At 38.3% G+C, this 27,156-nt stretch overlaps 1 protein-coding gene across 1 annotated transcript; it reads right to left on the bottom strand.

The window, feature by feature from the left end:
• Positions 1 to 1,996: 1,996 nt before the first annotated feature.
• Positions 1,997 to 25,926, bottom strand: LOC148854596 (SMAD/FHA domain-containing protein). Its single transcript, XM_088941082.1, has 12 exons — positions 25,383 to 25,926; positions 24,791 to 24,876; positions 17,506 to 17,585; positions 16,725 to 16,780; positions 11,894 to 11,942; positions 10,602 to 10,748; positions 5,820 to 5,915; positions 4,747 to 4,860; positions 4,518 to 4,645; positions 3,544 to 3,788; positions 2,475 to 3,287; positions 1,997 to 2,358 (listed from the first exon to the last, which is right to left on the bottom strand). The coding sequence occupies exons 1-12, from the start codon at positions 25,808 to 25,810 to the stop codon at positions 2,309 to 2,311; spliced, it is 2,292 nt and encodes a 763-aa protein (XP_088797208.1). The 5' UTR covers positions 25,811 to 25,926; the 3' UTR covers positions 1,997 to 2,308.
• Positions 25,927 to 27,156: the final 1,230 nt, after the last annotated feature.

A 27,156-nucleotide genomic window follows, 5' to 3' on the forward strand; every position in this document is an offset into this window, starting at 1 on the left:
AAAATATGGTAAATAAATGATAGCTATGTCCCAAACCATTATTTGACTATTTTTTTCCCTTTTGGCATTCTTTCTGTGTGTTTTTTTTTCCAAATGAATATGCGATTCTGCACTCTGGAATCTGGATACTATCCAGATACTCACGGATTTCCTACTCGCTTTTCCCAGAGATGTGTGGCTGCAATTCACGGCGGGGAGAGAGGTTAGGAAAAGCGATAGAAAATCTGGGCTCCTGCATCTATTAAATGCTCAAATGTTGTAGATCTACACGAAAGCGTAAAACTAGCGTTATGAGCATCGTCTTCCTAGCTTTTCCAACACATACAAATGATTGAATTTCCAGCATTTGCAACTGTTACAAATGGTCAACTATATTTTACTATGGTTAAAATCAAATGTTTTAAAAATCGACTTGGAACCGGAACTGCTTTGGCCATCAGTTTTCGGGTTAGTAGTTTGACTGACCGATTTGAACAGATGGTCCATTCCAAATTAAAAAAATAATAATAATTAAAATAAAAACGGCAAAAACCATTGTATGGGTCGAATGGGTCAATGGTTACTGTTCAAGTCAATGGGTCACTGACCAAGTCAACGGTTTGACCAAATAACTGGTTGCCTGGACGGTGCCTGGGCCGAAGTCCGAAACAGTTCAAAAACACCGGATAAAATATTGGATAGAATACAAATACTACCTACCTTGTACTTTGGGAGTAGTGATTTATAAGTCCCCAAACTATCATTTATAAGTCATCTTGTAACAGTGAACAATCTTGTATTTTAAAGAATTTGCATTTGCGGCCACTGAGAGTGCCCCACAGCACATCCCTATCGTGTATTGGGAACATCTTTGATCTTCCAATGGCAACTTCAGGAGATGTTCCCAATACACACTGAGATGTGCATGTGGGGCACAGATTCGAACTCTATTTTTAGATTCCAACACTTTTCTCCCACTATTAACAGTCCAGTTTTGCACCCTTACGAGATTATTCTGCCCTCTTTTTATTGCACCTCCAAAACCCTAGTTTTAAACATTTTCTTTTCATTCCACTTTCAACTTTCTTGTCTCTTTCTCTTACACCTTGAAAAAAGTTCAAAACTATTCAAATGCTAATGCTGGGAGAAGAGTTAGAAATTTAGAATCTGAGAGTACAATGTAACTCTTGGGGACCTCGGTATCACTACAACACTATGGTAGTTCTCTCTATATTTTTTTACCATGAAATATTTGGTCTAGCAGGAAGTCCAGTGGCCTGCACATTTTGCTTTAGAAATACTTTTGACAGAAAGCTTGGAAATGTAGTCCAATCAAAATCATAAACAGGATACCCCAACTCTTCTATTCTACGACTTTGAAGAGGACCCTTGGCTAAATCCGATGAAGACGGCAACCTATTTATAATTTTATATGACAAATGATCCTCTCGAAAACGCTTGGGAAGAGTGCAAATACAAATATGCACAGTGAAACACAATTCTAACACTGCTGACCATAGGCTTTTATGACGCATCCACCTCTGATACTCGTACATACGCATTTGTTTTCATGGACTGCTGCAAATGATTTCGGCTTCTACCCAAAAAAAAAACTCAATATCTGAAATTGGATTTCAATTTTTGGGGTGAAAATTTATTAATATTTTATATATTATTTTGGAATTTATATTCTTCACTTTATTAGTTTATACAAACAGAAATTTCAGACAAAATATATAATAAAATCCCAAATTTTCAGCTGAAATACATTGAGCTGAAATTTTCAGGATTCCATTTCGGTTTGAAATCTCCCAAAATTTAAAACCATGCACAAATATTAGAAAAGAAAATTAACAAAAAAGTTGTGTACCGTCTCGTGAAAAAAAAATGTTATATGTACTCTCTTAGTAACTCTGGCCTTGTTTTTGTTAGCATCTCTCCTGTCACTTAAAAAAAAACTTTACTGTTGATGTTTGGAACTTTGGAATGGAGGAAAGAAAAACACAGGAGAGAGCACTTGAAACTTAAAACATTTGGGATTCGCTTTCATATAACAGTTGATCTTCACAACATACATGGAACTTTGACCGGTTGTCATGAAAACGTAACATCCCGCTGCAATGGCTCCCCAAGTTATCGGTCTAAAGTCCGGAGGTTGTCCTCCTACTTTCAAGAATACATCTGCAGCCTATGTTCGTCACTTCCAAACCCATTGAACCTCGCCAAGGGTACCAGATGTTCAGTGCACGCCAATATAAAATATGACCATGCTGGCGGTTCGATATAGTTAAGATGGATTAAACAAAAATGAAACTATTGGAGTACTTAATCAGTAACCATAACGGTCGTTCAATGAAGTCCGTCCATCACCAGATTGTCCTGCATGTTTTTAAAGAATCAGAGGATTAGTCTCAATTAAAATGGAAATACTAAGAAAAATGGAAGACTACATCTATATAATAACCACTAAATTATGTATGAACGAAACACCCCACCTTCAGGAGGCATCCATGATTCATAATCTGGACTACTGTTAAGAAAGGCAGGTCTCTCAGGACCTAGCACTCTTCTAGGCCTTGCATTATCCTTTCTAGATTCCATTCCACCTCTAGTGTCTTGGCTTTCAGTTCTTTCCTCGTCCTCTAGTGCATAATACCCACGCTTGTGCTTTAACAATAGTGCCACAGCATCTGCAGCTGTGGTTTCAGCTCCCGTTGATGAATACATGGACTGTTTTGCTTCATTAGTTTCTTCGGATTTCTCAACCTGCTTTCGCTTCCTTATTATTAGACCAGGAGCGGCAGATTCTATTCCAGATTCTTTTTCCTGTGTCTCATCCACAGTTCCCAAGGCCTTTTTCCTGTCTTTATAGTCAACAAACTGGTCAGGTTCATTTACACTTACTGGAACTTCATCATGTTTGATCTCTTTTATTTCCATATCTTGTGTAGCCCCAAGCCACTGGGGCTTTGAGACTCTGTATATTGGTGGCTTGCTTTCTGTGGCTTCATTAACATTCTGATCAGCTTCTTGTTGCTTGCTAGCTTGTATGGTAGCATTTTCAGTTCCCTCCTTGATGGTGGATCCATTCCTGGGCTTTGTTGATGTAGAGATTTTCTTTTGTTCAGCAGGAAGTTGTTTTGTGACACCAGAAGTAGGTCTATCTTGTTGACTACTTTTTGATACCTGTACCCTTTTCCTAGCAGCTTCTCCTGTTGGATCAGCAATTTTCAGCAAGTAGAGGATCCTGTCCAATTCAGACTGGAGAGTGGATAGCTCATCCTGAATTTGCACGGTCCTATCGAGAACTGGTACAGATCAGAAATCAAATGACATGTTCAGTGAAACTATGAGTGATTCCTTGAGTATGTCACCATGCACCAAATTACTTGGTTGTAAAATTGTATAATAGGCAACATCACAACGTATCAGTATGAATGACATGTAAGAATTTCACCACCACTTTTCTTGTCCATTTTATTGTAAAACATACAGAATGTAAGAACTATTTCACCAAACTACAGCAAATGTTTTGTGAAGAAGAATGCACAATGATTAACTAACCTAGTTGGGAAGAAAGTCCAGTCATGTAAGCATCAAGTGCATCTCCATCATCATTTCCACCCTCCATCTCTGGTGCAACTTTACTCTTCTCAGTCAAAAGCAACTTTTTCTTCTCTTCCATTTCATTGATGATGGCCTCTTTCTTAGCAAGAAGAGTATCAGCCGTTTCAATTGACTGGTGATCACCAGTTTTTAGGCTTGCAGGCTTTTTCTTCTTTGTCCGGTCATAGAATTCATCATCATCACTGAACATGCAAGATAAAAATTAGCATGCTCTTATTCCCCAAGTTTGACTGTGGAAATACATATTGATATGTAATTGTGTACATTATTTACAAATTACAACTACATACAAGAAACTTTCCAACATGGAAACGAGGCCCTCCTAGAAATAATTACACATACAAGCTTAAGAACAAAAAAAATCATTTAGATGGCTACTATCAAACAAAAATTTCCTCATAATTATATAATAGTTTTACTTGAGACCCTCCTAGAAATAACTACACACACAAGCTTAAGAAAAAATAAACATTTAGATGGCTACTGTAAAACATAAATTTATGTATAGTTATTAATAGTTTTTAGGGAGAAAAATTGATCAGTCCAGGGCAGAATTTTTTAGCCCCACCGTACAGGGGGGATGAATCCTGACCATGAATTGATGCCAAATTCACGGACAGGATGTGTTTTATGGAAGGGGGGGCTACTAGTAGACTATGGGGGGTTGTCATTCAGAATTCTGCATTGGGTTGCAGTGTACTTAACCCTAGTTTTTAACTTGCAAAAAGATTGATGTGACCTTTCTTCCATAAAACAATTATTTATCCAGATGTGAATGTTCATCTGGATTTCAATTTTCCTCAAAGAGGTATTATATAGATTAAAATGAACACGAGTATTCTAGATTAATCACTTAGGAACGCTAAGAGATTATTAAAAAGTAGGAATCTTTTTTAGGCAACATTGGTTACCTAAGAACTTCATCTTCTTCCTCTGTAACTCCCTTCTTACCACGAATTACCTTTCCAGCATGTGCTCCTATACTTTCTTGGATACTTTCATTCAGGGTCTCTTCCAAGCTCTCAATTTCTTCCATAATCTGAAAGCAACATGCAGAAGAGTTGGATTAAGCATTTCAAAAAGTGCAATTCTGGGTTCAATTGAAGATGAGGATAATACCACTTTTGCAAGAGACTTGACCTGTGATATTCTTTGCTCATTCCGAGCAATCTGAGTTTGTTGGCCCTGTGTCAACCCACCTTGGGCAATGTCCTTTGCTCGAATGGAATCTATTTCTCTCTTCATATTAGCAACCTTTAGCCAAAAGAGTTGTATTTAGAAAAAAAAAAAAAAAAAAAAAAAAAAAAAACTAGCGCAAATCTAGTACACATGGGGGAAGAAAGAAATTAGCATAATCAGCAAGCATGGAGAAGGATGGGAGGGACTACACGAACGAAGTTTGGATATTCTAGCTCTTGAAAGTGGTAAGGGCTACAATACTACAAATCTTGTTCTATTCCACTTGTTATTCATCTCATAAAAGGTTAACAGCCTTGTGATTTAGCTTCAACCATTGGCAGTGTTTTTTGTGTGTATGAATGCATGTGTTTTTGTTGAGTAATTGGATTCCACCAGCACCCAACATATTAAAACTCAACTTTGAAGAATGTAGCCTAGGGCCTTTGGGTATTGGGGGATGTTTTTAGAGATGACTAAGGGGGCATGTAATAGCTATCTATTCAGGACCATTTGGTCAAGGAGACTCAAACAAGGCAGAACTGGAACTGGAATTACAAGGTCTTAGACTCGGCAAGGAGCAGAACTATAAGAAATGTGGTAGTGGAAAGGGATTCAAAGGTGGCTATTGGCTGGCTTAAAAGTTACAGCCAAGGCATGTGACAACATAGATACACTCTACAAGAAGTGAAAAAGCTGATAAGGGGATTAATAATAGATTGAAACTGACAAGGTCAGAAAACAGTGTGGCTGATGCTTTGGCTTGACAAGGGATTAATAGAAACCACTTGAATTGGGGGAAATGGATGATTAATTCCATGGAGCAGGCAGCTAAGTGACATCTTACTGTCCTCGGGATGTTAAGCATACTTGTTTCATTGTTTTGTACATAATACTTTTTCCATCATCTTAATAGAATTACATTACCGATCAAAAAAAGTGCAATCAGATAAACAACAAAGGTAATAATTTACCAAACTTCATTGCATCACAGAATTCAATCAGCAAAACAGTACTAGAAATGAACAATCACTTGCCTTCTCTGTCCTTTTAATGATTTTATCACGGGTTTTTTCCTGCTTCTCTGTGAGCTGACCTTTGTAGGTTTGCCAAGTTACTTCATCTGCATCTTCCTAGAAATTAGAAATAAACAGAGTAAGTATGGAAAAGAACATGATATTACCAAATCTAATTTATCAGCCAAATAAATAGGAACTTAGAGGTGAAAGAAATAAAGCTAAATAAAAGAAAGAATATCAAGAAACGATGTTGTCAACATAAAAGAGACCATCCAAATGATCAAATGATGAATTTTGATCTTGTCACCAATAAAACAAAAAGAAAAGGGAAAATATCAAATGATTAAGTGCTAGTGTTATAAACAATATGAAAGTAAACCATTCAAATTCAAAGAATATTCTTATATGGTCGATACATTTTTTTAGGTTCAGGTTGATCTCCAGGTTTTACCCATACCATTCAAATTTAAAGACTTTTCTTATTTGGTCAATACAGTTTTTTGGTTCAAGTTGATCACCAGGTTTTACCCATATATGTAAATGAGGGCAAGAAGTACCATTGACCCTCCATACTCTTTCCATTTTCTTTATTCTTTTAAGGCCCCGTTCGTTTACCAGTAAATAATCCTGAGAAAGTTGATCAATGGGTATTTTTTTCCCATTGACCAACTTTACAATGTTCTTTTTGCATTAAGCAGTGGGCCCCATGGTAAGATTACCTTTACTTACCTGAGTAAAACTTACCCATCTCCCAGGTGGGTAAGTAACTTTTCCACTCGGGGAAAACATTTATAAAACATAATGGGACAACTTTGCCCATTTTAATACTAGCTTTTTATAGGTAAAAATGTCATTCTGTTACTTACCTGGGAATTAAAAGAACATGGGTAAGTGAATTTACCCAGGTAAACATTTACCTGGGTAAGTGTAGTTACCCAAGTAACTTAACAAAGTTGTAAATGAAAAAGGTCTAAATGTCATTCTGTTACTTCCCTCTCTTATTTTTCTCCTTCATTCTATTTCTTCCGTTATCTTCCTGTTCTTGAGAATCCTAAAATACAACTACACTGTATAGCACCCTCGCTCTCTCTCATTCCCTCCCCCACCCCTGAATTTTATTTTATAATCACCATTGTCATTGCCCCACCTAAGTGGGATATGTAGCACTGTAGCACGATTACTAGTCCTCCGTTATCTAAGCCCATATCTTCTACTAAATAATCTTCTAACAACTACTTACAACCTAAACCCAAGTCGTTTCATGCCCATTCCCTTGCCTATAGAAATTTCAACTTGCACCAAATTGTTCCTTATGGATGTATTAACTATCTTCTTCTGTACATGGTCAAACTATAGAAATCCAAACTCCTTATTGTTGATTGGTGCTTCCACTAAGCTCCACCCAATTGGAGAGGACCAACTCACACACTGAATCATTCAGAATGTCCATTATGCCATTACAAGTTATAGTAAGTGACTATAAACCACTGAAAATTAAACAGATAACTATGGATTGTTTGGGTTTCAGAAAGCTAAGACTGATGAACAAGGTTCTCATTAGCAAGTGGTTCTAGCACTCTAGTACTAAACCTGGAAGCTCATGGAAATCCAATTTAGAAGCAATGTTTGGACTGAGAAACAGTGGTTGGCACCTGGGTCAGGCTTTACCCTCCTACAGCTATCCAGTGTTTAAGGAATCGAGAAATATTTCAATTTTTTTTTAATCAATAACACATTTTATTAATCAATCATAAATGCTAATTACAAAGGAGATCAGCTTTCTTTTTTTTTATCAATAACAATAAACTTTATTAATGATGTTAAGCTTTGTGAAACTTTAATTACAATAGGGGGAGGTAAAATGTCTTAACTCCCCACCAACAGAATACAAGGGAAGAAAGTAAAAAATTAAACCAAAACAAAGATTCTCTATTCACCCCTTGCTTGGCTAACCCATCGGCAAATGTGTTAGCAATTCTCTTCACCCAGCTGTATTTCACCTCAATATCCCTACTCAGCCATTTGAATTTTTTCCCTTCATTGCTGTACCTCCACAAACCACTGTTGTCTTCCTTTAGCCATCTAATCACCACCTCCAAGGACCAAATATCTGATGTTCAGTTCTCTTGCCCTTTGGGTTCCTTCCAGAACTGCAAGAATCTCATCCCTAAGAAAGTCACCATCTCCAATTGGGCTTGAAAACATGGCAGTAATAACCCCATTCTCATTCCTGAACACTCCCCCTATCCCAGAAGGCCCTAGATTCCTTAAGCTACTATCATCAAAATTCAGTTTTATGACTCCAGAGGGAGGAGGGGACCAAGAGGGGCTAAGAGTCCTCTTACATAGGGCAGAGGTAGCTCAAGTCACCATCTCCAATTGGGCTTGAAAACATGGCAGTAATAACCCCATTCTCATTCCTGAACACTCCCCCTATCCCAGAAGGCCCTAGATTCCTTAAGCTACTATCATCAAAATTCAGTTTTATGACTCCAGAGGGAGGAGGGGACCAAGAGGGGCTAAGAGTCCTCTTACATAGGGCAGAGGTAGCTATCTCTTTCCAATTTCTCAACAAGTCAGCCACTGAATAATCTGAGAACAGCTCTATAGATTTCAGCCAATGGGCTTCCCTTAAGTGTATCAGTTCTAATAAGTTTTCCATGGTTCTTTCATTGTCTAAAAAAAATTGTTTCTTTCTTTCATCCCACAAGGACCAACACACTGCTGCCCTAATGCTTCTCCACATAATCTTCCCTCTTTTCTTAGGCCATCTGAAGAATGAAGGAGAGAACAAACTTTGCACACTCACGGGGGGATTCCAAATACACCCAAAAAGGGAGAAAGCCCACTCCCAGACAGTTTTAGCAACCAGACAAGTAACCATAAGGTGGTAACCAATTTCCCCATCAACTTTAGCAACCAGCTTGCGAGCCTCACGAGCCAAGCTTCACTAGGCTCGAGCTCAGATCGATTAGCAAATGAGCCTATATATCAGGCTCGAGCTCAGCTCAGCTCGGTTTAGCTCGTGAGAAGCTCGGCTCGGTTTAGCTCGTGAGGAGCTCGACTCATGGCCACCCCTGACACTTTAATGGGCAGATCGTGGGGATCTTCCTGTCTTGTTTTGAGAAAGAGCTCTCCTTTTTTTCTAATAATATAGATAAAACTCAATAAAAGAAAATATACAAATGAAGGTAATAAGAAATCACCTGAAAGGAAAACAACCAAAACGAAAATCACCAAAAAACTCCCCTCACAGCCAACCTAATTCCTCAATTTCCTTTAACCCAACAAAAAAAAAAAAAAAACACATCACCAAAACCAGATTATTTGAAATTAATCCTCTTCCATGGCACCATCATACTCGATAATAATAATAATAATAATAAAGCAGCTGCACTGTTCTTTTTCTCCAACTCGCAAAAAGCTCTTTTTACAAAATCCTCCCTTGCCAAGAAAAAAAGGCCTAAATACTTACTTGAATTTCGCTCAATTACCTTCTCCAATTCAATTTTCTTCTCAACCTATCTGACTTGATTAAATATCACTTCAACCTCTTCCTTTTGATTCTCAGTATCTTCCTCATTGTCTTCAACTATGTTCCTCCTCTTGCACTACACCTCCTTTTGTGGATGTACAGGTTCTCACTGTCCGGGGAGTTATTTGAGTGCGTATGTCTGTGTGTGTGTGTGTGTGTGAGAGAGAGAGAGAGAGAGACCCAGCACTAACAATAGTTTTTCCTACACTAATATGCTAACAACCAATAGCATGTAAACACCATTGATGACATCACTATGAACCTCATAGTCGATTGAACTGCTTACCATTAGCATTGGGATCTCAAGTTCAGTTTAGTTTTACAAATATTGGTTCCATGTGATAAACTTATTCAAATTTCTATCCTCCTTTTCCCATCCATATCAGCATCCTCTTCACTATACCCATATCATATTAATGACATCTTGTTTCTTGATCAACACTTGCTTTGAAAAGCATGTTGCCTATTAGTTTTCTCAAAAGTCTATGAGTAGAAATAAGAGCCTTATTGCAATTATGAGTTATGGCTGTCACAGATAGTTGTCATGGGGTGTAAGAGAGTGGAGATAGAAAGGGATTTACAAATTACAAGATAAGCATTGGACAGTTCAGGAATGGGAATGAAGGACCATTGCTCTTCAGGCATCAGGTTAAAAAAGGCAAGAATCATTATATCTCAAGTAAACACATTTATTCAGATAGGTACGATGAGAAGTAAATTCCCTACCAGACAGCCTAGCTAAAGATAGGATGGGCAATGTGCAAAGCTGATTTGCTCTGGGATCTTTCCTTACCAGAATAACGTAGTAGCTGATCTGTTTTCTCCTGATATATATCTTTGATGCATTTTGAGTTTCTGCTTTATCTGAAAGGTCTTCAGCTCTGGTTATATTTTTGGAAACCATAGTTCATATAATTCTTCGCTTTTATTTTATTAACTTATCAAGAACAATATGTTGGGGGAAAAAAAAGAATTAATTCATAGAAGGAAAGATGCTACTGCCATTAGAGAAAAAGAAGGAACTTTCAATTAGAAGTTATGTATTCTGATTTCTAGAAGGATAATGGTACTGAAACCGTGGCAGCCAAAGAGGCATACACATCTTTCTAACACTAATTGCAAAACTACCAACATGCAAAGTTAGAAGTGCAGACATAAACACTGCTTTGCGCAATGTGTCACTGCAAAGAAGCTTTCTCTTTTCTTTTTCTTTATAATACTATTAATTAGTAAATCCATCAAATGAAGCATATAATCATACAAACCTCATCTTCTTCAACTGCATCCTCTGCCATACCCCATGATATACCTTCTGCCAGAGTTGCCTGCTGTCTTGCTCGTAAAAGTGAAGCTTCACGATCTTGCATCTCCTCTCGAATCTTTGCATTTCTAATATTTGCCAGGTCATTTTCCTATACCAAATAGTATATTAGTAGTTGATTCTAGCACCAGAAAAATCAGCTTAATCAATTAGAACTTTTAGGTTTTAAAAAATGATCACAAGACTAAATAGGAAAATCGGAATTTTAAAAGAGAATTATCCATCCCTGCTGTCCCCCCCCCCAACAGGTACGTACCTGTTACCTGTCTATATAAAAGAATGAGTGGATTGGTTGATTTTCTAACAAAGATTATTAAGACAAAAATCTGCCTCAGAATTGACCCACAAACAAAGCATTAGACGCTCCCTAACCCTCAAATCCACTTCACTCCCTCAAATCAAATGTCACATAATGGGACTGAGATGCTCTTATCCATGGAAGAGATTCTATAAAAAAGACAATTGAGACCCCCTTTTCTATTTTAGCAGATTATCAAATAAACCACCACAACCATAACAAAACATCCATGCAACTTGGCTAACAAGATACTTTCTCATAGTCAAAACTCAAAATAAGCAGCTAACTGGACATACACCACAACCTGAAAAATTAATTATTTTTTTAGGAAATAAAATTAAAGAAATTACTATCATTTTTCTTTGTAAATTACACTAACTGAAATCTAAGTTGGAGAACAGAGCAAAGGAAAATACCATGTAAGCCATTGATCAAACAAAAAAAAAAAAAACATGCAAGCGATGTATCTGCTTTAAAATCATGTAAGAGCAAATAGCATAACTAATGGTGTATGCAAAACTAATAGCCTAGTAAATTCATCAAACAAGACAAGCAAATAGTTTTGTTAGGCAAAGGGTACAGGCCCTCATCTGAGGGAAGATGAGGGCCAGTATCAAATGGTTTGGTTCCTTTCTGATCCCAGATTATAATACTTATTTACTTATTTGGAGAAGGAAATGCTATGTCAATGGTGGTGAGGGGATGTGGCAGACATTTGGAAAAAAACATGGATAGAATGAAAAAGCATAGCTGCAGTTTTTTTTTTTTTTATCAATAAAGCATAGCGTAACTGCAGTTTGCAGACCAAAAATTGAATAATGAAAATAATTTCCATGTATGTAGAGATTAATGTAGAAGCAAGTATATAACAGAAATAAAATATCTGATCAGCAAATCCATCAAATTCTTAATTTCAATAGATCACAAACCAGTCTTACCGGAGGCATCAATTCAGATGGTCCTTGGAATATATACAACCTAGATGAGCTGTTAGGAATCAAATAAAACAGATGATTAATAGGAATTATGATGAATGAAATAGTTTTACAGTATTTTCAAGCATCTGTAGCTGATTCTGAACTTTTCATTTAATTTTCCAAAAAAGAATTGAGCTAAGATATTCATGACATCAACAATATGACCATACTAACAAATCTTGAAAGTTCAAATAGAGCAGATTCTGCAAATGTTAGTTTTATCGATAAATGGAAGTCGTAATCTATTTTAATTTTAATCTGCATCATAGATTTCAGATACGACCGAGATTCCTTTTAATCAAAGAATGAAACCATGTTCCCCAAGGTACATGACAAGAAAGATGACTTCTTCTTCCAGCACTACAGAAACTAGGTGAGTTTATTTCATACCCACAAAAAAAAGAATCAAGTATAAACCAGAAATAGGCACACAAAATATGAGAGTTCAGAGTTAATAATTATCCAATGTATCATGTTTATGTTGATATAAGTCAACCAATTAAAACATGTTGAGCATGTTGTAAAACACCTGCCTATAATCTTTAGCCTCCAGGGCACCTGCCTTGTCACCTAGGTGTTTGCCTAATGGCCTGAGCAAGTACCTTTTCTAAAACACTTGAGGTGATGCAATTAGGAAACCACCTTGTCTTGTCACCTTGATAACCATTCTTTTGGGTGGGTCCTTTACTATGTTTTTGTTGACAGGACTAGCGTAAGTCATGGTATATGGCAGTCTTCGGGGTGTTTGAGAGCCTGAAATTTGTGGGGAGGGGTTAGATATGGCCTATGTAGAGGGTTTAGTAATTGTTTTCAATTTTGTCTTTTGGAATGGTGGGGTGTTGTCTTTGGGGTGCTTGGGCTGCAAAGGCTGTATCCTCCTTGTATACTTACTGTTCTTTTCTCTTTAATGAATTTTCTTTTACTATCAAAAGAAAAAAATGTTCCTAAATCCCTCAGGAGAAGAGCAGGAGATTGGTGAAGAATGTCCTATCATAAGGACATAGAAAACACCACAAGTTGCAATGGACCATAATGGTCTGTACTGAAGCATGTTAAATTATTAGTTTTCTAGCATATTGCCTCCTAACTAAATGCCCTAATTTTTTATGGGGTCAAACTGAGCCTGACTGCTTTAGTCGGAAGTGCACTCCAGGGAAGACCTCAAGGAAAAGAACCAGAAAAAAAACACATTAAAGCCCATATTCTCTCATCATAACTAGGAAAATTCAACGAACTACTACCAGCCATTATTGCTCAAGCTAGTCCTTTTTTTCTCTCCAAAGAGGAGCATACCTGCATATAAAGATAGGAGTTCACTCTACATTTCCTAGTTGATAAAAGGTTCAATGTTTTGTTCGGAAACTCTGCTTCCACTCCTTTAGAACTAATGACTTTTCTCCTACAGCAATAGAACTAAAGCATTCCCTCCCCTTAGGTTAGTAAGATCAAACGCACCCACTTGGGTTTGGGTACTGGGACTACTAATATCCTTCCTTTTTCTTGAATGATAGCAAAAATAATATTATTAAAAATCAAAGGGGACATACAGACTAGGGTAAGCGCAGTAGCATAGAATGGCAATCTTGCAGTAGTAAAAAAAAAAAAAGTTTCTTGGGGGGTGGGGGGGAGGGATTTTTTGACAGATAAAGGGTATTTTATTAATCAGCACGAAGGATACATCTTACAAAAATCCCCACAAAGAGATGTGAGATGCCACTTCTAATCTATTACACAAAGCTTACAAATGAGCCCAGAAAAACTGATTCCTATGTACCCCTTGTTTGGCTAAAGAATCTGCCAACCCATTTGCCCATCTTCTTTCCCATTGAACTGTGGCTGACATATTTGATGTTAACCATCTGAGCCTTCTCAAAGCCCCTCTATAGGACCATTCTACCATTTCCAGCTCTTTTAACCACCCAACAACCAGTTTAGAGTCGCCTTCAATAAATAAGTGTTCCATTGCCAGCTCCTTAGCAATCCCTGCTCATTTTAGAACTGCTTGAACTTCTGCATTGACTGAATCTCCCACACCTATAGGACCAGAATATAAAGCTAAGATCTGGCTCTCGGCATTTCTAAACACTCCCCCAATTCCAGACAGCCCTGGATTACCTAGGCTGCTGCCATCAAAATTTAATTTAATAACACCTTCAGGAGGTTTACACTCCACCATAGGCTTGACTCTAACAGCAGGGCTTTTGGCAATTTGCTCCCAATTCTTCCACATGTCATCAAAGGTCCAATGTCTTTGCCCAACTTATGGCCCTATTTAAAATGCGTTCCCACAGACCATTCCCATCCCTCTCATTGTCATTAAAAAATCTGGCATTCCTTTCCTCCCAAACAGTCCACACAAAAGCAGCTCTTGCATACCTCCACAAGACTCTACTCTACCTCTTTTCTTTGGCCACCTGAAAGTTGTTGGTTCAAAGAGATTACAGATCTGCCTTGGTTTTGTCCACCTGCACCCAAAGAGATCCAGAGGCCTACAACAAGAGGGCAAGAGATTAGTAAATGGAAATAACTTTCCTCATTTGCTTTACAAAGGATACACCAGTTAGGGGAGATACAAAGACCAGGTCTTCTTTTTTGCAAGACATCCAAAGTATTTATTTTCCCAAGAGGCACTTCCCAACAGAGGGCTCCCACTTTTGGAGGGACAGGCTTGGACCAAACCTCCTTGCTATGAAACGGCTGAGGATTAGGAGTTGAACACGGAGACAAGAAAAAGGAGGCACAAGAAAAGGAACCCTAGGAGTTAGGCACCCAAATGCAACCATCAAGAGAGGAGGATCCAAACAAACAGGTTCAAGAATTCTAAGGAGCAAGGCAACCTGGTCAAGCTCAAAATCTCTGAAATTTCTTCTAAAGCCCAAGTTCCAGTTAAGACCGGAGGAAGAAGAGAATGATGCAAACTTCTGTATTGGCGCATTTTTAAAACACGAGAAGGCATAAAAAGAGGGGAAAAGGTCCTTGAGGGTAGAGTTACCAACCCAAACGTCCTCCCAAAACAAAACCTTATCTCCAGTACAAGCATCATACCTGATCAATCTCAAGAAGAGAGGAAGAATATAATAAATAGCCTTCAAAGGAGAGTTCAGCATAGCCCGCCAAGATACACCAGCATCCCAACCATTACCTGCCGCCCCATGAACACTTCTCACAACCTTGTGCCAAAGTCTTTCCCTCTCCAAAGGCCACCCCCACAACCATTTACCCAACAGAGTTGTGTTCTTCTTCCTTAAATTGCCTAAACCCAAACCCTACCCATAACAATCTCAACCTGAACCTGACCTGACTGAATTGAGAGAGGATACACCAAACCTACCCCACCTCGCCCCATAGTACACCTATACTCAATTGACACTAATATAAACTAATATTTCAAAGTTGCAATGTCAACAGGTTGGGTTCAGCAAGGGTTTACCCCAACCCAAACCTGACCAGAAACTCAAATAAGACTAACCTGACCCTAACACGATAGGATCAGTTCAGTGCGGGTTTACCACCTAACCTGACCCACTGACATTTCTACCTCTAGGGTAACACACATGCATGATCAAGGATTGAATCAAATATACCACCCAAACCCAATTCCCAATAGCTCTCCAAAACAGCTTAAAAATTAAAATCAATCCACTCACACCACAACATACTCAAGATTGCTCAGTGTCAGGCACCTTGTTAGAAAAATTAATTTTTTACTTCCCTTTCCCTCAATCCTTTACCTTAACCCCTTACCATCCCTGCCTCTTCCTCTTTCAGAAATTGGGGCTTTCTTGTTTGATAACTCAACTAACTTCTGTCCAGCATATTTGATAGAAGGAAATGAGCTAGACTGAACTTTCACTCTGACATTTAACTTTGAGAATGATAATATTCCATAAAGGGTCACCTGGTCAGATTCCTCTCTTCAAAATGGTAGAAGTATCACAGTAGCCAATCGTAGCCTCCAATAAAAACACCCCCAATTTCTAGATCATGCTGGACCTTTCTAGATCCATCAAGCTTGTCCTTGATTCATTAATGGTTCCTCTTCCTCCAAAGCTGATGATCCATAACTTAAGATCTTCCCTCTCCCTCAGAGATGACTTCTTCATCACCACTTCTATTAATCATCATACCCTGTCTTGTATCCTTCCATTACCCAAGCCTACAGGGTTGACCTCCTCTGCATCACCCCCCAGACTGTGTTCAAGTTGGAAATCTACTAGAGTCAGGGTCCAAAATTTGAAAGCTCCCCTCATTTTCCTCCTGGCAGCAATAAATCCTCCATTGGGAATCCTCATCAGAAGGTTGCCCAACCCAAAATCTGAAAGTCCCCTTGCCAACCCTTTTCCACTTTTTAGTTTGTGAAAATCTCCACTGGAGGCTGAATTCTACTAGAGTTGTGCTAATGAATTTACTTTCTCTGTCATTTCGAGAATCACATCAATGCCTGGTTTGCTCAATCTCCATTAATAAAAATCTTCCTTTGTTTACCAACAGAAAGATTAAGATTCCAATTTCTGATTCAACAAGATAGTCATCACAGAATGCCAATCCATTTAGATTTGCTAAATTGTTCAATTTTAAAGCACTGCAGTGATAATTATGGATTGAGAATCAACCCCATTTGGCTACAATGCACAAATCAGATAATAATATGAACTACCAAAAAAAAATCTTTTTCATTCTCAACCAGTACAAAGAAAATAAAAACAAGAAAATAGGAGATGAGAAATAAAAGAGATGAAGGGTGTTTCATGATGCAATATTATAAGCAGAGAAGTATAAGGAATTTACTTACTGGCCAAATCGTATCACATCACCAACATGCAACCCCATGTATTCCTTTTTCTTCACCTAAATCAGAATGAGTAATCCATATAAAAGTTACTTAAAGCACCCATCATTGAAATGATCCATTACCCCAGCAATAATTACAAGAGGATGTGAAAATGATTTAATATCATGTGAACCTAGGAATAGCTCCAATAAGTGATAAAATGAGGGAAAGTACACTAAGATGGTTTGATCACATCCAGTAAAGACCATCTACAGCACCAGTAAGAAGTGATCTTTAACAGGTTGAAGGGTATAGAAGAGCCAGGGACAGGCCAAAAAAGATATGGATTGTAGTAGTTAGTAATTATTTAAGGGTCCATAACTTCACAATGGATAATGGAAGACCAGGATTCATGTGGATGACCCCAAATAGTTGGCACAAGGCTTAGTTGAGTTGAGGGGACTTGCTTGGTGCAATGGTAACATCTCAGGCTAACAAGCATGATAATGTGGGTTTGAATATGAAAGTGGTCACTTAATGCAAAAAGAAAAAAAAAAAGAAAGCTCAAAATTAGGTCCTTATCATGGTTTAAAATACTTCAATATTTCAAAGGCCTAGTTAGCACTTTACTGGACCATAGAAAAACCATTTCCCTAATAATGTCGTTTATCAACCAAGAGGTTTCATATTTCAAAGCAGCATCTTCAGAGAATACCTAACCTTTGATAAATTGTTAGTGATAAACTAGCTAAAAAATTTACAAGGCATGGAGCAAAAGAAAAAAGAAGTTGCAAGCTACTACCTGCTGCTTGTTGACAAAAGTGCCATGTGTACTGCCAATATCATAAAGGTATGCATCTCCATCTTTATTGAACTGAAGAACTGACAAACACCAAAGACAAGATGTCAGATGACAACACTTCATGAAAACATTTATTAGGATGCTACAGAAAACTAGCAAGTTCCTCATGTATCATCCACTAAAGTGAAGCCCCAAAATTGTTATCAAATGCCTCAACCAGTCACTCTAGCAACTTGAATACTTATTTTAGAGCCTCAAACATCTTATAGAATATTCTCTGTGGTAGAAAAAAAAACTCAAAAGATTAGCTTTCATATAGAGATGGATATTGTTAATTCTCTATCTTACCAGGAAGACAGGAAACCAAGGTTTTTTTATCAATCAGGAAAACTTCTTTTTATGGATAGGAAACCAAATTATCAAAAGACATAATTTTTAGCGAATAGAACATAGGTTTTCTTCTCCTTGGTAGGGAAGGGTCAAAATACTTCAATATTTTTTCACCTCACTAGGCTTTCAAAAGATGCACATACCCTTCAAACCTTGTTTGTATTCTTTTCCTGTCTGCTTCATGCATTACTTGGATGATCCTCGATTCCTATGTCATAACATCCGCAAATTGCTTCCTATGATATAAGTAGAAATCTGCTGAATTAAAAAAAATATGAAAGAAAGTAGTTTCTTGGAGAGAGAAGGAAGAGAGGAGAAGAAGAGAAGAAGAGAAGTTAAAAGAAAAGAGAGCAATTAATCTAGCCGCCCCCTTCACTTATTATTTATACTAAAATAATAGTATAGTACAAAGACAACTATGCCTTTATAGGGTGGCAAAACATAAAACAGCATCTATAATACTCAAAAAACATAATACAATTTGGACTCACATAACTACTATGGTCCCCACCTCTTATCTAACAACTAACATAAACATCTACTCAGAAAAAACATCATAAAACTAATTAACCTTCAACACTCCCCCTCAAATTCCCAACTTGCGTAGATCATGTTCAAGCTTGTTCCTTGCCACCCCTTTAGTGAGAACATCAGCCAGCTGCAACTCTGAAGAGACATAAGGCAAACAAACCTCTCCGGTTGTTACCCTTTCTCTTATAAAGTGTCTATCAACTTCAATGTGTTTTGTCCTATCATGCTGAATTGGATTGTAGGAAATATTGATTGTAGCCTGATTGTCACAGTATAACATCATAGGTTCTTCTGCTTTCACCCCAATCTCGCTCAAAAGAGATCTAACCCAAAGAAGTTCTGAGACACCATGAACCATGGATCTATACTCAGTTGTACTTGACCTTGCCACAACCGCTTGCTTCTTACTCTTCCAGGAGATCAAGTTTCCACCTACAAAGGTGCACTCCTGATGTAGACCTCCTGTCATCTAACCATCCAGCCCAGTTTGCATCTGTATGGGATTCTAGCTTCAAATTCTCATGATTTGATAAAAGAATACCTCTACCAAGGTGCATGCATGTACTGACTCACAACGCTAACAACATAAGAAATATTTGGTCGTGTCGTACATAGATACAGCAATCGGCCCACCATTCTTTGATATCTCCCCACATCCTTTACCAATTCACCATCCACACCATTAATTTTGTGGTTTGGATCAAAAGGAGTGTCTGTTGGTTTGGTCCCCAGCTTCCCAGTCTCTCACAGTAGGTCAAGTACATACTTTCTCTATGAAATGAAGATCACATGCTTGGATCTTGCAACTTCAATCCCTAAGAAGTATTTGAGCTCACCAAGATCTTTGATCTCAAATTCTTGTTGCAATGATTTTTTGAGATCATCAATCTCCTCTACATCATTTCCTGTCACCACTATATCATCCACATACATAATCAGAATTGACACCAAAGCATCTCTCCTCTTCACAAAGAGGGTGTGATCAAATTGTGTCTGTATGTATCCAAACCGATGAGTGCCCCTCTGAACCTGTCAAACCAAGCCCTAGGTGACTGTTTCAGTCCATACAGAGATTTTCTGATTCTGCACACCTTTTCTTTACCAACATTTTCATAAAAGCTTGTTGGAATGTCCATATATACCTCCTCCTGTAAGTCGCCATTGAGGAAAGCATTTTTTATATCAAGCTAGAACAAGGGCCATGAATAGGTGGCTGCTAGAGAAAAAAAAATACGAACTGAACTCATCTTAGCTACTGGTGCAAAGGTTTCCAGATAATCAACACCATAGGTCTGAGTATACCCTTTTGCTACAAACATTGCCTTGTACCTCTCTATCTTGCCATTGGCCTTATACTTCACTATGAATACCCATCGACATCCGACTATCTCCTTGTCTGGGGGAAGATCAATTGTTTCCCAAGTTTGGTTTTTTACCAAAGCATCCATCTCATCTTGCATGGTTGTTTTCCACTCAGGTTTGGAGAGAGCCTCAGTAACATTCATGGGTATAAACATAGAATCCAGGGAAGAAAGAAAAGCACGGTAGGAGGGTGATAAAGCACTGTAGGAAAGATGGTGTGAAATGCAGTGGGTTGTACACTTTCTCTTCCCCTTACGAAGTGCAATGGGAAGATCAAGGTCAGTGGGATCAGTTGCAATAGTGGTGTTGGGGACAGAAACATTATCATCAGAAAACATAACATGCTCAAGAAGAATACTTGGAACTATATTTGCCGAATCTGGAGTTTTAGAAGGACTAACAGAGAGTGGTGTGGGTCGAGGATGTGTGAAGTCAACCATCATCTGTCAGCGCTGATATTGCTGTGAGGCTGCCCGTAGTGGCTCAGGTAATGAAACTAGAGGTGCAGGTGGTGGTTGAACTGATGCTGGCTAAACTGATGGTGCAGGTGCTAGCTGAACTGATGGAGGCACCACATAAACAAGAAGAGGAACAGATTGTGAGTTCTCCTCCCCAAAACTCTCCCCCTTAAGAGAACCACTTGAGAAGAAGAATGTGAATTCAAAAAAGGTAACATCCATGGTGACAAATCTGCTCCTCGACAATGGATCATAACAGCAATACCCCTTTTGGTTCTGAGCATACCCAATAAAACACATTTCTTGGCTTTAGGATCAAATTTCTTATGATGAGGGCCAAGAATGTGAACAAAAGAAACACAGCCAAAAACCCTCAGAGGTATATGAAATATCTCTCCATCTGGAAAAATGAGGCAAAATGGCACCTTAAACCCCAAAGTCCATGAAGGAACACGATTAATCACATGTATGGCTATAAGAACTGCATCTCCCCATAACTGCACAGGGATTGAAGCGCGCACCATAAGACTCCTTGCCACCTCCATAATGTGTTTGTTTTTCCTCTCAGCAACCCCATTCTATTGCGGTGTATATGCACAACTGCTCTGATGAACTACACCATGTTCTAAGAGATACGTGGTTAGATCCTTCTCAAAGTACTCTCTGGCATTATCTGATCTAAAAACCTTAGTTCTCACTCCAAATTGTGTGAGAACCATCTGGTGGAATTTTGTACTAAGTTAGGAACCTCATCACGTGATTTCAACAAATATATCCAAGAATACATGTATAATCATCCACAAACAAGGGAAAGTAACGGAATCCTCCCATGGAAGGGATTTGATATGGCCCCCATACATCAATGTGAACAATATTAAAAGCAAAAGTATTTCTTTTATTACTTAGTTTAAAAGACTGTCTACAATGCTTTCCTAACTGACAACTCTCATACTCCAAAGTAGATAATTGAACAGACCCAAACAACTTTGGGAAAAGACATTTCAAAGAATTAAAAGAAAGATGTCCCAAGCGATTGTGCCAAACCATAATTTGGTTTATTAACTCTGACCAACTACTACTGCTACTGCTAACATCATGGCCCTAATGTCTCGGAATCTCATCCAGAAGGTAGACACCATTCACCTCACGGTCACTGCCAATCATCTTCTTTGACTCCAGATCCTGCAAAACACAATTACCAAGAAGAAATGTCACAGAACAATTCAAATTGTTTATTAAAGAACTAACACACAGTAGGTTGGTATGAAGTCTAGGGACATGTAAAACAGAGGACAGAGTTATATCATTGGTCACTCTAACTGTCCCCTTCCCAGCAATAGGCATATGTGAACCATCTGTTGTAGAGACTCTGTCTCAACCAGAGCACAACTGATATGAACTGAAAATGGTAGGGGTATTAGTCATATGCCCAGATGCTCCTAGGTCTATAATCCAAGGAGGTCCCTCCTTACCTGAAGTAGATGCAAGATTTGTAGTTGCATATGGACTACCTGTATGTGCAAAGGAAGTGTTGTAGTTGGCTCCTGCATTCTGCTGTCCATCGGGAAGGCTAGGGCTGGGTGAATCTTTCTTACTCATAAGCTGTCCAAACCTCTCCAATTCTATTATCACTGCTGCTACTGCAATGGATTCCCAATCAGTTTGGGAGAGAGGGGCTAAAGAGTCTCCTATAATGGCTACATTTGCATTTCCCTTCTTGTTTCTTATCCGAGCAGGCATAAGATTTGGATGAAGCTTCTAACAAGTGTCCATGGTATGCTTAGGCTTCTTGCAATAATTACACACAAAATCCTTCTCATCTTCCCTTCTAGTCTCACTACCCCCCGACCGGTCAATCTCAGGCTGTCTCAGCATTACATTCCTCCTACTCTCCTCTCCAAAGACAAAAGCATAGGCCTGAGAGAGTGTCACACCCTCCCTAGAAAGAATATGTTGCCTAGCAATGTCAAATTCAGGGTTCAGCCATGCCAAGAACTCAAAAATCCTATTCCTCTCTACCAGTTTGTGATAAGTTGCTGCATCATTTACACTTTCCCATACCATAGTTTCTAAGTGATATATTTCCTGCAACAGCAAGAGGTTTTTCTCCATGTTTCATACTTATAACCTGATTTCTTAACCGATAGGCTCTGGCTTCATTTTGCTTCTGAGAGTAGGTTTCAGTCACTCCATCCCAAATCTCCTTAGCAGTATTAGTCCATAGGAATTTTTTGCAATATGAGGTAACATAGAATTACATAGCCAAGACATTACCATGTAATTCTCTTGCACCCATCGGGAAGAGTCTATATCAGGTTTCTTCTCCTCCCTAGTTAGATACCCTAATTTTCCACGGGCACCAATAGCCATCTTAGTTGATTGTGCCCACTTCAAATAATTTGTGCCATCAAGTTTTACTATAGAAATGATTCCAGACCCAAAAATATCACTACTACCTCCAACACCCAGTCCCACAGTATTGGTAGATTTCATCTCAATATTCTAACTCTCCATTTTACTTCAAACAATTCAACAGTAAGAAAAAAAATAGATTGGAGACCTTCAAAAAATAATTTAATACCACACACACAGAAACCAACCCTTCCAAAAGAAGAAAACCCTAGCTGGAGGGAAATCTCTCTCCTCCCCACGCCTTCCAATAGGGAGAAAAGTGAATCGATCACTCCGAGAGGCCTAGAAAATTTTAGAAACCAAACCGCCCTCTTCAGAAAACCAAAAGAAAACTAACAATACCTGGGCGCCCAAGATCAGATCAAAAACAAAGAGTCCAACTTTTCTGGGACTCTTCCCCGTACTCTAGTTCTTCCTAATTTTGATGCCGAACAATAGATCACCTTCCTGATGTCTAGATCCCACCAAAAACTCCAAGAACTGGGCAATCTATAGCTGATCGATCAGCCCTTTACTTCTTCATGCAATCGGCTGGTCTAGGGCTGCATGAGAATGCTTCAAGAAACCTAGTCAATGCTCTGATACCAAGTAGAAATCTATTGAATTAAAAAGTATGAAAGAAAGTAGTTTCTTGAAGAGAGAAGGAAGAGAGAAGGAGAAGAAAAGAAGTTGAAAGAAAAGAGCAATTAATCTGGCCGCCCCCCTTCACTTATTATTTATACTAAAATAATAGAACAGTACAAAGACAACTATGCCCTTATAGGGTGACAAAACATTAAACAGCATATATAACACTCAAAAAACATAATAAAATTTGGACTCACATAACTACTGTGGTCCCCACCTCCTATCTAACAACTAACATAAACATCTACTCAGAAAAACATCATAAAACTAATTAATCTTCAACAATATATTTGTCCTATTATCATGAGATGAGAATAGTATTAACATAATTAATAAAATCCACTCCCCACTCTCATCCAGTCATATACACAAAACCACCATATCCCTAACACATAGAAGAGTTAGAATAACAAGAGATCTCCACCCTCGTTTGGCAGCAGTATATACCAAAAACTAATAGTAGGACATAGTTTTGCCTTTTATCATCATCTAAGCCTTGTCCCAACCACTTGGGATCAGTTACATGAATCATGTTTCACCATTCCGTTCTGTTCAGTGTCATATCCATCATTAAATTATGGGTGCTTAAATCATTTCTTACTACTTCCACCCATATCCTTTTCAGTCTGCCCCTAGCTCTTCTAGCACCTTCAACTTTTTTTTTTTGATAACTTTTAGAACCTTCAACTTTTAACAGATCACTTCTTCTAACGAGTGTTGTAGATAGTATTTTATGTACATGACCAAACCATAGTTTTTCCATCTGATGTGCAATACAACAGACTTATGGGTCAAGCAAAGGTTAAGTAACAAAAGTAGATCTTGTTTTTGCTATCTTTGGCTGGAATACTCCTACACCACCTCTAAGTGTGGGACTCTTCTCTTCCATATCTTCTGATCTCTTTTCCTTCAATAAATTTCTATACATGGTTATTACCGAAGGGGAAGGAAGGTTGAACAATGATAACCTAGAATTTTGTCTCTTTATTCCTGCATGGAAGGACTTCCTGATGCAAATGATGTTTTCAGTTAAACTGGTTGGCATATACTTTAACCTCATTGCTTTTGCATTTTGTTACAGGAATATCCTTTCCTCAACTTGATCCTAAACTCTGACTCATTTTCTCATTAATCGAACTTGTGAAATGCAAATGCAAGTTGAGATTTCTTGGTTAATGAGACACTATAGTAAAGTTTTAACCATGCATGTCAAAATATGGTAAGAAAACTAGTTTTCAAGTTAAGCTAATAATTCACAGATAATCGTGTGAAGTAGTTGCATAAATTAACAAGGGCATCAAGTTCTGAAATTCAATGATCCTATATATCTTATCATCAGAGAATCTGTTGTTTAATTAAATGAAAATGCAGCATACGAAACATTAAACATTAAGAATTGAGAAGCATAATATATTGCCCCATGTCAACATTCTAGTATATCATGTGACGCATGTAGACAAAACACAACAATTTGAAGGGAAGTGTGTGTGAGGAGGGGGGCTTACCAGCATGAAATCGAGAAATGGTTGGGTGCTCAAGGACAAAGTCACATAAATCTACACGCCCAAACATGTAAGCCCCCTTCTGGGATCTGCATCACCATTTAAGTATGTAATGCAGACATAGTAAGCTTTCGTCTCTTGTTAGTAACCAAAAAGAAGTACGGCGTTTCTGTTTCAGTGTACAGAACAGAGTGTGCTTATTGAACTTACATTTACAAAGCTGTAAGCGGTTGTAAAACCAGAACATCAAAATTGGAAGATAAAATATTTAAGCACAACAATAAATTCCAATGAGATTTCCCAGCTAAATTTATGCCCTACTTCACTTCTCCGGTCATCCCCCTATGTCCAAACTTTCGGTCTACAATAAAAAAAATGTCGTCTAAAATTCCGGGAACGAACCAACAATACAAATTTTAATACCAAAAATGAGTAGGAAGGGAGGGAAGGTTTCAAAACCTCAATACCCATAAATGAAGAAAACATTATTTTTTCTTTTTTTTTTTTTTGGTGGGGGGGGTTGGTTCTGGATCCTTCAAAGTTTAAGTATTAGACTAAATTTCGAAGATGGAAGCTTGTAGAAGTAATTACTTACACGTCGAAGTGGTCAATTATAGAACCATCCTTGAGAACTTCAAAGAAGAAAGGATGACAAGGTGCTTCACTCCACGAGGGAATCGTATAGGGAACTGCAACACTTGGGGATTCACCAGAAGCGGAGCGAGAGTTAGGTCTACTATTATTGTTTTCAGGGATCTTCCTATCCGATTCCGGAACATGAGTTTCGCTATTATTAACTTGGGTTTCTTCTTGTGCAATGATTTGTGGTTCAGCAAGGAGACTAGTATCAACTATTTTGGGTGGATTGATGTTTTTGGGAGGGGGAGGACCCATTGGAACTTTCATTGTTACAGGGTTTGAAAGATCACTTTGAGGATTCATTTGGGTGTCTGAACTGGAATCTGTATCTGTACTGGAGGAGCTGGGGTTACTGGGAGAGGGAGGACCCATGGGAACCTTCATTCTTCTCTACAGGAGAATCGAGGACGAAGGGGAGAGGGAGAGGTGAAGGGGAGAGCGCGAAAGATCAATTTGCGTCGACGGGGAACAAGTGCCTACTGCCTCCCGCGCGTCGACCGACGACGGATTTTGTTCGGTTGGCATAATCCCATTCCCAGACCTCGGCCGACCTGTCCAAATTCGAACCCGGTCCATCCGACCCGACACCCCATCTAATTTCGAGGTGATTCAGGTTCAACCGTTCAAATCAAAAGGCCGTCTTGGGCACGGATCGAGGTGTCATTTTTTCAACACATTTAATCAGATGAAATGTTAATTGGGGAGAAATATCATCCTGGATATCTCTTTTTATTTTGCCCGTCTATATCACTGTTGGTTAGGCTCTTTCATGGGCATGCTTAGGATTGGGCGAACCAATAAAACATAGTGAACTAGACCAATCCAGTCCAAAGTATTTACTAGATTGGATTGGACTGGTCGATCTGCAATGGATTTATATTGGAATGGGTTTGATTGGTTTGATTGCCCAATGTCAAGTCCATTGGTAAAAAATAAGAATACAGGTGTCAATGGACTAAATTTGGGTTGGAATCAGTCTAAATTGATATCAGTTTGAACAGATTAAACGATCAAGACATTGAGTTAGACTAGTCCAAAGTATTTATTAGATTGGATTGGACATCATCCATCATATTACACCATATGGGTTTGGACTAAATCCGGCCCAATTGACACCCCTAGCATACTTACATGTCCCAGACTTCCATTAACAAAACAGCAATACATTCTTCTGGTGAGATGTTTTGAAACCATTGTATGGCTCTTCATTCATAGAAAAAAAATCTGTTATAAGTTGAATGGGTTTAAAGAGTTAGGGGCAAACTAAAAAGGGTTCAAAGTGACAAGAAATTATTTCAATGCTCATAATTTAACGATGGATAAGAATAGAATGGCTAAATAGGATTTATATATCCGACTCCATATAATTAAATTTGGATAAGGCTTAGATGATAATGGTTTGTTTTGGAGCAGCAACAGTAGTCCGAACCAGTGAAGAAGGAAGAAGAAGATGAGGAAGAAGACAAGAGAAAGAGAGAACAGGAGGGTTTAGTCGAACTGATTAGTATACTCATTCAGTCGACCCCCTTGTGTTTATTAGGTTCTAATTACACTTACAAAGACTAAACTGCCCTCACTTAAGTGTGGGGCAGAGTACTCTAATAAAACAGCCATATAAGCAAAGTACTTAACTGACATAAGATTACTAAATTACCCTTATTTGGCTCACTCTAACATGGTTCATTCCCATGTCTAACAATGTTTGATTGCTTTTATTTTCAATTGCCAAA

Source organism: Nelumbo lutea, chromosome 4, assembly GCF_056320005.1.
Source record: "Nelumbo lutea isolate HS-2025 chromosome 4, American lotus-T2T, whole genome shotgun sequence".
NCBI lineage: Eukaryota > Viridiplantae > Streptophyta > Magnoliopsida > Proteales > Nelumbonaceae > Nelumbo > Nelumbo lutea.